The 11288-nt window shown below is 37.7% G+C and overlaps 1 protein-coding gene across 2 annotated transcripts; it reads right to left on the bottom strand.

Moving 5' to 3' along the window:
* Positions 1 to 266: 266 nt before the first annotated feature.
* Positions 267 to 9940, bottom strand: LOC18434399 (ATP-dependent Clp protease ATP-binding subunit ClpA homolog CD4B, chloroplastic). 2 transcript variants are annotated; one of them, XM_011625114.3, is made up of 10 exons: positions 9818 to 9940; positions 6367 to 6980; positions 6122 to 6237; positions 5892 to 6014; positions 5589 to 5774; positions 5024 to 5239; positions 4616 to 4833; positions 2412 to 2487; positions 2208 to 2297; positions 267 to 1722 (listed from the first exon to the last, which is right to left on the bottom strand). In XM_011625114.3, the coding sequence occupies exons 2-10, from the start codon at positions 6935 to 6937 to the stop codon at positions 541 to 543; spliced, it is 2778 nt and encodes a 925-aa protein (XP_011623416.1). In that variant the 5' UTR covers positions 6938 to 6980; positions 9818 to 9940; the 3' UTR covers positions 267 to 540. The 2 variants fall into 2 exon arrangements, with proteins under 2 accessions (XP_011623416.1, XP_011623417.1); XM_011625115.3 differs by having other exon boundaries at positions 6367 to 6952.
* Between the last annotated feature and the right edge of the window lie 1348 nt (positions 9941 to 11288).

The following is an 11288-nucleotide window of genomic DNA, read 5'->3' as shown; positions in this document are numbered from 1 at the left end:
CACCCCAATTTTACAGGGGAAAGGTTTTAGGCAACCATTTGAGCCTGTGAACCTACTTTTGTGACAATTTGACTCAAATAGTCTCAGCCACCCATTTCAAATCAACGGTTAAAAAAGAGGGGGAGGATAGTTCTTTTATGCTGTACAGGAAGCATAGAAAGCTTTCCCATATATATATATATATATATATATATATATATATATCCAAGCAACATACATTGCTCATTAACATTTAACAGCTGAAAGATGACATCAGAAGCACTAACTTGAGGGAAAACCCCTATAAAGCTTTAAACTTACATCCAAACAAGAACAGAAAGGGAGAACCACTGAAGTCAAAATCAGTGACATCTGAAAGCTATACCAGTATTTCCTCCATTTCAAAGGGAATTCAAAATCAACATACATAACTCTCAAGGCAATTTCACTAAAAGCACAAATTAGTACTCCTAAAAAAAATAGTCTCGAACTTGAGAGCCCAGAAACTTAATTTTATAAAAGAGAGCAGAATAAATACAGTGGCCACATGCAAGCTCTCACTCATATCGGCACTGGCTCTGACAATGCATCTGATGTGCCACTTGCCCCATTAAGCACCGTGACATTACCCTCTGAGTCCACATCCACAATCGCCGAGTCCCCTTCCTTTATCTCTCCAGCAAGCATCTTCTCAGCCAAACTATCCTCCAAGAGCCTCATAATTGCCCTTCTCAAAGGCCTCGCACCATAACTAGGGCTATAACCCTCATCCACAACCCTATCTCTAAATCTCTCAGTAACTTGCAACTCTATTTCCTTTGCCTTAAGCCTCTCAAACACCTCCCTCAACATTATATCAGCAATCTCCTTAACCTCAAGTTTGGTGAGTTGCCTAAAGACTATCATCTCATCAAGCCTGTTCAAGAACTCAGGTCTGAAATATTGCTTGAGCTCCTCTGTGACCAAGCTCTTAATGCGATTATAACTGCTATCCTTCTCATCGTAGTCCAAATCAAACCCAATTCGTCTGCCACCCTTCTCGATTACGCTACTGCCCACATTAGAGGTCATGATGAGCAGCGTGTTCTTGAAGTCGACGGTTCTGCCTTTGCTGTCAGTTAGCCGCCCATCTTCGAGAATTTGGAGCATCATGTTGAAAACATCAGGATGGGCCTTCTCAATCTCATCAAAGAGCACTACAGTGTATGGTCTTCGACGCACTGCCTCAGTTAATTGCCCACCCTCAGTGTAGCCAACATAACCAGGTGGTGATCCAATGAGCTTTGAAACAGTGTGGCGCTCCATGAACTCACTCATATCAAGGCGAATCATGGCTTCTTCAGAGCCGAAATAGTAGGCAGCAAGTGCCTTAGCCAGCTCAGATTTACCTACACCAGTTGGGCCCGAGAAAATGAAGGAGGCAATGGGCCTATTAGGGTTTTTGAGTCCCACTCTGGCCCTCCTGATGGCTCGAGAAATGGCTCTTACTGCCTCGTCTTGGCCTATTACACGCTTGTGAAGGGTCTCTTCCATTTTGAGAAGGCGGTCAGATTCATCGGACGAGACCTTCTCGACTGGGATACCAGTCCATGAAGAAACGATGTGTTGGATGTCGACCTCGGTGACAATGGGACCCAAGGATGAGCCGGACTCGGCCTCAGCCTTGCTTTGCTCCTTGCCCTTTTCAGTGATGGCTGTGATTTGAGCCTTGAGCTCCATCTCGCGGTCACGTAGCTCACCAGCCTATTTACGGAAGAGAGAGAGAGAGAGAGAGAGAGGAAGGTTACGTTAGTTTTAACAGCCAACACAGCGTGCAAGGAAACCTCCCTACCTCTCTCTCCTCCCTCCCTCTCCCCCTCTCTCTCTCTCTCTCTTAAAATAACACAGCATGCAAGTAATGTCTCTCTCAAACACAAACACCCATGTGCACACATAAACCTGTACACACATGTATTTTCTCTCACAATCAGGATAAAGATCACAATCTCTAAATGAGATAATTATCTTTTTTCAGCTGAGAGATCTAAGCTCAATAATCTCATTTCCCAAAATTCTAAGAGAACATTATGAGCATAGATGATAACTCCTATAACAGCCGTTAGGTGCACTATGCTTTACACATTTTTCAAAGGTAAGAGAAAATCATTTATTTAACCAAAAGTTAATTCGAAAAATTCCTACTCCAGCCAATAAGCATAATGAGGATTCAAAATAAGGAAAGAAATTACCTTCTCAAAATCCTGGCTACGAACAGCCTCATTTTTCTCCTTGGTGATCTGCCTGAGCTCCTTGTCAAGCTCTTTGGCCTCTTCAGGAAGCTGTTTTGAATCATATGAAGTTACTTTTTCAGTACTATCAAAAAATAATTTTTTTGTTCAAATATAAATATTTCAAAGACTGAATGTACAGTAAGAACCAGGGAAAATTTCTACCTGTGCATGGCGAAGTCTTACACGAGATCCAGCCTCGTCTACCAAATCAATTGCCTTGTCAGGGAGGAAGCGATCACTGCAATTAAAAGACCAAAAGTAAGATCAAATCAGTACACATGTGAACCCAATTTCCATAAAGATACAAAAGAACGGAAAACATTTGATGACATAAAACCAGGGGAATGTAACCATGACCCGATGGACAATGGAGAAACCATAGTCCAATGGATAATCACAGTCCCTAGAAATGGTAGGTGGCCAAGAGAGTGGAACTCACAAGAACCTCATGTCACAATCAATGACAATTCACTATCTCTTTATCACCATACTATTATCATCATTTCATTGGATAGCGATGACTCAATAGGTCCATAGTCCACCAGATTCTAATATATTTTCTCTAAAAACAGATGGTCATGGACTAAATAAATTTCTTGGAACCTTTTTATCTAAGTAAAATTGACCGAAATAGGATAAAGAGCTCACATGCCCATTCATAAACAATGAAGCCCAACTGAAAGTGAATTAAGATACATAGTTGTTTAAACAAATGATTAAAATATCCGCATGTGGATAATGGAACTCCCATGCTCACAACCATGCATAGAGTAAGTATAAGGTTTAACAATTAAAAAAATGTAGACCATCCAAAATATAGTAACTGATAAGCTAGGATTAACAATTAAAATAATGCAGTAGTAACTGAAGTAACTTGAAGAACCCAAAATTTGCGAGTCATATGAGCAAATCCACTTGCAGTTGATGCAAGAAACAGTATTTCATGAATCCAGGCAGTTTTTAAAGAAACCCAGGACACAAGGATGCCTGATTTAATAATCAAAATAAATAAACAAACCCAAGAATGCCTAGGCAAAAAACTGCCATCCAGCATCAAGAGGGCTCCAACTCCGGCCTCAGCAGAGGCCCATAAACCTAAAGGCCCAGTATATTGTTGTCCAATTAATAATGGCACCCTTCCAAACCTATATATCCAAAGGAGTTATCAACAAAGTTGCATTTTCTTTTTTAATCTGTACACTATGCCAGCTTCAAGTACTGTCTTAACCCGGCAAGCAAAAAGGTTGAGAGCTCAGAATTCTACTACTAGCAATCATCTTCTGATATTCTCTTCTCAATCCAGCTATTCCAACCTCATGAAGTTCCTTGTAAATCCCTGACTAGCATCAAATCTCACCACAACACCACCACAATCACATACGCACACCTCCCCAGATGCCCCTGAACTTTGTTAAAGGATGCCAAAGGCATGGACCTCCTCACTCGGAAAGCTAAGCTAGGGAACAACTCGTGAGCTCTCCATACATCTTAAGCATCATCCAAACCAATTCAAATAGGTATAAGAAGCAGTTCCAGATCATAATTGCATGCAATGCAAGAGAAGTCATACATGGTCTTCCACTCGTCCTAGCCTCCTTATACATGAAACATATAACATGGATTATGGAACCTGTGGTTTTAAAGACATCTAATCTTTGAGGGTATTGTCCAGGGTGGCTAAACAGCAGAGAAGATTGATCACAAACTACAAGGTTTACCCAAATAAGGAAGACTAGGGGTCTCCCTTCACCATCACTCTAAAGATTTCTAAAGATATGATTTGATTCCAAGCTACCCACACAATCCACCTCTGGATTCTCGTCAGTCCCCCTGCACAAGATAAACTCTCCTCTTCTAGAACACCCAAGAAACACCCCCAGGTCATCAACTCTGCATCCATCAAATTTCACTCAAAGCTCAGGCACAGAATTTACCATTTACCATCTTCCTCCCTTTCGATATACTCCCCAGCCAGCAACTCTAGGTAAAAAGCTAGACAGGCCAGGTACAGGAATCAGGACTGCTTACACTAAAAACTGGACCAGATGTCCCCTACTTCTGTCACTGACCCTAAAATCAATGCCAATCAACTCTAGATCTACAAAACAAGTCCTTCATATTCCTCTACGCACTCCACCAAACCTATTGGATATACATGGTTTCAGAAATTCCCTAACGTACATATCTTGAACACATTTACTAATCTTGAAATTAAACTCAAATTGCAGAGTCTGATCCCCTAGTTCTTGAAGTCAAAACACAACATTCAAAACTGTATTTATTATACCACAGAAAATGCACAATTGCACACTAACTTTTAAATTCACAATATAGAATACTGAGGCAAGTGTAATTCTACAACATACCTAATGTACTGGTAGGATAGTTGTGCAGCAGCAACCAAGGCCACGTCTGTGTAACGAAGTTTGTGGTGAAGCTCATATCGCTCACGTAGCCCCTTGAGAATCTGTATTGTTTCATCAACAGAGGGTTCTGGCACTTTGACTGGCTGAAACCGCCTTTCCAAGGCTGGATCTTTCTCAATGTGCTTCCTGTACTCATCCAGTGTTGTAGCACCTATGCACTGCATGCAAACACAGAAACGGGTCATGACTCATAATCCACTGGATACAAACAAAGAGGGAAAAAGAAGCATAAATGCATATTTAACAAAAACGCAAAGGACAAAAGAAGTACAAAGGCATCTTTGAAATTTTATCCTAATTCACATGATAAAGTAAGATGACAAAGGTACATGGCATAAAGATAAGTACCTGTAGTTCACCTCTTGCTAAAGCTGGCTTCAAGATATTGGCAGCATCAATTGCACCCTCCGCTGCACCAGCTCCAATTAAGGTGTGCACCTCATCAATAAACAGAATAATCTCATCACTTTGCTTAATTTCCTCCATCAGCTTCTTCAACCTTTCTTCAAACTCTCCACGGTATTTTGTACCAGCCACAAGAAGTCCCATATCCAGGGTAATCACCTGAGCCCCATGAGAAGCATTAACGAGACATTTATTTATGCTTCAAAGTTGCATACATCATAGCAAATATTCTGGAAACTTGGTGCATATAACTCGAAAACTTTGAAATAGTTCTTTTAACCATTGAACTTCACAGTAAGGAATCATCATCAGCCTTTAAGGACGACTTGAAAAACATTACAAGTGTGTTTAAAAAGAGAGGATGAACCAAATAAAAAAAAAATAGATATTTAATTTATGTATTTATTAGTGTGGGCACATCTCAAAGTTGATGATGCTAAGAAATTTTCCATGGATGAATAGCAATTTTAAACAACTGAATCAGATTTTCAAGGGAAAGCACCCCAACCTTTTTCCCCTCAATTGTTTCTGGAACATCCCCATTCGCAATTCTTTGAGCAAGGCCTTCAGCAATTGCAGTCTTCCCAACACCAGGCTCTCCAATAAGGCAAGGATTGTTCTTTGTTCGCCTTCCTAGAATTTGGGTCACACGCTCAATCTGCATCTGCCTTCCAACAACAGGATCCAGTTTACCCTGATAATTAAGAACAAAAGCAATAATTCAATGGTTACTGGGCCATCATCAAAAGTAGATCAATTAAGGAAATATCGGTAAATCACCAATGGATGATCAATGTATTGAATTGAGTACCTCTTCTGCTAGCTTTGTAAGATTGGTTCCATATTCCTCAAGTGTTGGCATCTTGTTTCCACTACTTCCCCCACCAACACCAGCACCAACAGCCTCTGTGCTTTCTCCAACCATTCGAATGACCTATTTACATCAATAAAGTCAAGCACATCATATTCAACTAAAAGAAAAAAAGAATCAATCAAATGATTATTTCGAAGACCACCAATAAAAAAAATTGTAAGACTTGCCTGTGTACGAATATTGCTTGGATCAGCTCCAAGGTTTTCAAGCACACGTGCTGCAACCCCTTCCCCTTCACGAAGCAAACCTAAAAGCAAATGCTCAGACCCTATATAGTTGTGTCCTGCATTGTTCAAATTTGAATTGATCAAATGGTCTTGCTCAGTCAAGAGAAACAGCAAAAACACCAAAGGGTAACAGCCCACAAACAAATACAAAGAATTAAAAATCAAGAAAAAACAAGTGAAATTACCAAGCTGACGAGCTTCCTCAAGGGAAAGTTCCAAGACACGCTTGGCACGTGGAGTAAATGGTATCTCTACAGCAACAAAACCACTTCCCCTCCCAATAATTTTCTCAACCTCTACACGAGCATCCTTCAAATTAATTCCCATGGACTTCAAAACTTTGGCAGCAATACCAGTCCCTTCACCAATAAGGCCCAATAAAATTTGTTCAGTTCCAACAAAGTTGTGACCGAGACGTCTTGCTTCTTCTTGTGCAAGCATAATAACTTTGATTGCTTTTTCAGTGAAACGCTCAAACATAGCTTTGACCACTCCCTGGCTGCCTTTTCCCTTTGGCAAAGTGATAGCAGCTGAAACAGCTGCATGGAAACTTCTTTCAGACCGAATTGCAACTAAATCAATGGCATTAGAACCTCGCAATCCTCTATAACTTCCTAAACTTAATGGCCTCACTCGGATGGGAACCATCATTCTAGTGCCCGTTTTGCCTTTGCCAGAACCGTGATTTTGCCGTACCCCATTCCTGCTTACTACTCTAGCAGGAAGGACTGCTGTCTGAACCAGTGCACCAGCCATGACTTCAGCTGACAACTGCCAAGTAAATATTACGTATAACACTCTGCCAAAGCATAAAGACATCTAAATCAATGTTAAAAGAATAAAAGTACAGTACAACACCCATCTTGAGAATAAGAACATAAGTATTTTCTACTGTAGCTAAATATCCAAAATAGAAATCCAAGTAAACTGACCATGTAGCATCCCATATAAACACTGAAAAATTAGTGCATTAACTTGAACATCTACAACGATCAAATAGTCCCTTTAGAAAATCCAAAATTCAGAATTACAGTTAATTGACTAAAGTAAGTTAATATTTAACAAGACAAGAAAGCAAACAGAAATCCATGCCACCATTTTGAAAAGTCCATGGCATGTCCGTCCCCTAAGTCCTTAGAACACCAATAAGATTAATAACTCATTGGCGAATGATGGAGTAGTAAAAATAGGGTTGAACTTTTGGGAATTTCTCTTCATACTATATACGATTTTCTACATATGTTGTTTATAATGTTTCATGTATGTATATTATTATAATTTATAACACAAAATGCTTCCATTGAAAATATTTCAAATGCTTTATAACATTTCAACACAAAAAGATCCCTATAAAAGCCATCAATGTCACATGACATGGTACAAAACTACAAATACAGCGGCATAGATAAGGAAACCATGCAAAAAACAAAAGGATAAATCGAGCAAGAAAAAGAGCATAGCAATAGCCCAAGCAGAAGGTGCATCTAGACTACAATCCTAGAGAACAAAACTAAAGACTGCTTTGGTTTTCCTGTTCATAGGTAATAGGATTAACATGGCAAAATAAAACCCAAAGTTAACACTCTTTCTTTCAAATAGGATAAAATTTGACTGTTTTTTTTTTTTAAGTTATGATCAGATCAAGTGACATGGACGGCAATGATGAGAAACAAATGGAGCACAAGAAATTTAGTATACTAGAAATAGATATAGTATTACATAAATGAGTCAAAAGCCCTAATATCACTGATTTTGGCCATTCAAGGCTATGTCGCTAGAACCTAGATTAGAATCAATATCAAGTATCTCATGACTGGACAAAATATGTGTATTTAGTGTATACTTATTTTTCAAGCATTAGCATATCATTAGAATGTAATCATATGATTCTGATATACTCACAATAGCACTTCGCAATATGTTAATTAAAAACGACTAACCAGCATGATGACAATCATTCATCTCACCGGTGTATTTTCATCATGTACCAAAAAAAAAAAAAAAATGTCATAAAAAATGAAAGTGGAATTTCGATACCAGATAATGCAAGAAATTTCCAATTTGTAAGCTTGGTGAATGTGTGCGTTGTGATTGACACTGTAATTGTCTATATCTCAGTCAGCTGCATAACCATTCTCAGAATTTCAACACATCCAACAAATCTCAGGCTAATAATATACAAACTGTTTACTGAGAAATTAGAAATTGTAGGACCAACCATAGTTGTTGGGATCGGGAGTGGAAACGGTATAGGGATCGGGAGAGAGGGATCGTGAAATGCTAGAAGATCCCTATGGTTGGGAACGTCGTTCGTACAATGCACATGTTAGGGATCAAGATCCCCAAATAGTAGGGATCAAGATTCCAACCTTTTAGGGATCTTGATCCTGACCTTTTGGGATCTTGACCGTAACATTTTTGGGATCTTGTTACTAACCTTAAAGTGTATGATAATTTAGGATTATGCATATCTTGTAAAGTAGGGATCTCATTATTGATAGCAAGCAATAGTTGTGTTGCTAGTTGGTTATAAACAACGAAAATCATCAGTTTGGTTGTTGTCTTGGTCTTTAAGGTTGGGATTGAGATCCCTAACAGCAGGAATCGGGATCCCTAACAGTGGGGTTCGAGATCCCAAACTTTTAAAATCGAGATCCCTGAGAGATCCGTTCCCGGAACGACATAATCGAGATCCTAGAAGGGATCGCCTACCAAACTAGGAGATCCCGGTAACTATGGGACCAACTATCAACAATGACACATTTGCAAGCCATAAATTGGATTGTCTAAGGCTCCTAGCAATTGGGATGATATTGAAACAAGAGAAATACAGAACCACGCCAACTTCCATTAATTCAAAGAATTAACTAAGCTCAATTTGAAATCAATATGGCTATAAGGGAAATCTAGTCAAAATATATGTTCGCAACTTCTCGTCAATAGATAATTTCAACATAAAAGAATGAACAATGATATATGCTTTCACAAATAAGATCAAAGCCTAACTAATCAAAGAATAACAACACGGTAAACAGATACCAAAAGGTCAAATAATTGTAGCTACACTTAACCTTTCTTTTTTTGAGAATAATAGCTACACCTAACCTTTCAAGTAATAGAAGTACACAAAAAATTACTACAATGACAAAACCAAAAATTTTGCACACGCAAAGATAAGATAACAGTGTTAAAGTCAAATGGAGCCAACATTACAATGAACGTTTCTATTTCGATAAAACCAGTACCTTTACTACAAACCGATAATAATTACAGGAAAAACAAGAAGGAATAAATTGTACACAAGTAAATCAGGCCAAAACTAGTGTTCTAGCAAGCATAAAACCATTATAGTGATCAAAGCGCTCCACTCATATAAAAAGTCAATAAATTGAAACCACTCCAAGACAAAGCCCTAAGGAACCGGTAATCCACAAAAACGAAACCCATTATTCTAATTATTGAGTTACTTTAGATGAAAAACAACCCAATTCAAACCAGCTCAAGAACAAACCCTAACCTAAAACACAGAGTAAATTGTTCCACAACCTACAAAACCATCCACAATTCAAGCTCAAACAAGGTCACCAAAAAAGAAGAAAAAACGAATTGATAGGCAAAAAAAGCATAAATTCTTACCAACACCTAGGCTTTGAACAAGAAAGAAATCTAAGGATTTTAGCAGGAATTCCAACCCCTAGGCCCTGAAGATTAAGAATGGTACGGGTAAAAAGAAGTGAGAGGTCGGAACCCGTTCTATCTGAGATAGACAAAAGGGTCTAATATAACGTTTTGTTATCTTGCATTCGTAGCTTCTAGCATGAATGGAAGGGTAATCGCTAATGTCTACTATGCTCCTTCGGGACCACAGTTACTTTTACTCTACCTACCTCCGAGGATTTTTTCAATATGAAATTTCGGTTACCATTTAAAATCACTAGATGATCATTCAAAAAAAAAAAAAAAATTGAAACCCAAAAAATTGAAACTTGAGTTCTCTAGCGCTTAGATCCCACCCTCTAAAAATCGAATACTTTCTATTCAATCTTCAAACATTAGATCCCACCCTCTAAAAATCGAATAGTGTCTATTCAATCTTCAAACATTAGTTTTTAAATGCTTGAAGGTGCAATTAGTAAATATTTTTTATTGAGATTATATCCTCAAAATTTGATGTCCCAACACTAATTCTAGGTGTCCCAACACTAATTCTAGGTGGTGTTTTATGAAAAATAAATAATACTTCACCTCAAATACTTGCTTAAAAAGCACTTTTTGCTTGCTCTAAAATCGAATTTTAAAATTAACAATAAAATTTAAAAACTCAAAAAATAGTACTGATCTTGGAGATCTATGAACATTCATTTTTAAAGCAAAATAAACAGTCTAGATAATTTGTCAAAATATACAATATTTTTAGAACTTGAATTACTAATTTTTTTTACAATTGTAATAATCAAACTAAAATGATCAATATAAAGGTTTTCCAATGCTTGAATTGTAATTTTGAATGTGTTATGAAGTGATGCTTTTACTTATTTTGATTGGGTTGCAGCCCTATCAAACCATTCTCTTCTTCTTCTTCTCTTTCTTTTTTTTTTTTTTTTTTTTTTTTTTTTTTTTTTTTGGCAATAATCAAACCATTCTCCTTATAATATGATTCTTGATGTTTTGGGTGGCACTAGTAAAAGAGATGGGTTTAAATAGGGTTTTTGATAATTTACAAATGGTGTGGATTATAGAAGGCGGTTGTATTAATAAGACATTTTATCCTTCGCAGATATTTTCACGTCTTTTCGTTTGTGGCACGTCTCTGTTTCCCTGGCTCCCATCGATGGCCGAAATTTCAGTTCAGGATTTCGGGGGGATGACTGAAAATTCGGAATTGAACTCAATCTTGGAATAGCTACTATACCATGTTTCCGTAGGAGCAAATCGCCGTTAGAAGACCTATTTGAAAGTCCTTTTTTTTTTTTCAATCTGAAATTTTAAAAACTACTTGAGATAATTATCTAAATATAAATTTTAAGTTAATACTTGAATCGTACTCGTCAAAAATTGAATAGTTTATATTAAATTTAAGAAAAAAATTATTTAAGTTGTTAACCTT

The sequence above is a fragment of the Amborella trichopoda genome, chromosome 6 (genome assembly GCF_054954075.1).
Source record: "Amborella trichopoda isolate Santa Cruz 75 chromosome 6, AtrichopodaSantaCruz75HAP2 v2.0, whole genome shotgun sequence".
Lineage (NCBI taxonomy): Eukaryota > Viridiplantae > Streptophyta > Magnoliopsida > Amborellales > Amborellaceae > Amborella > Amborella trichopoda.
This window is presented reverse-complemented; position numbering and strand designations above follow the sequence as displayed.

Excerpts from the sequence above, each read along its gene's own strand:
- LOC18434399 (XM_011625114.3), bottom strand. The coding sequence starts at position 6,937 with ATGGCTGGTGCACTGGTTCAGACAGCAGTCCTTCCTGCTAGAGTAGTA. Across the intron at positions 6,015-6,121 it reads CAAGCAATATTCGTACACAG|GTCATTCGAATGGTTGGAGA; the intron begins GCAAGTCTTACA and ends TGATGTAAATAG. Across the intron at positions 2,298-2,411 it reads TAAGACTTCGCCATGCACAG|CTTCCTGAAGAGGCCAAAGA; the intron begins GTAGAAATTTTC and ends GATTCAAAACAG.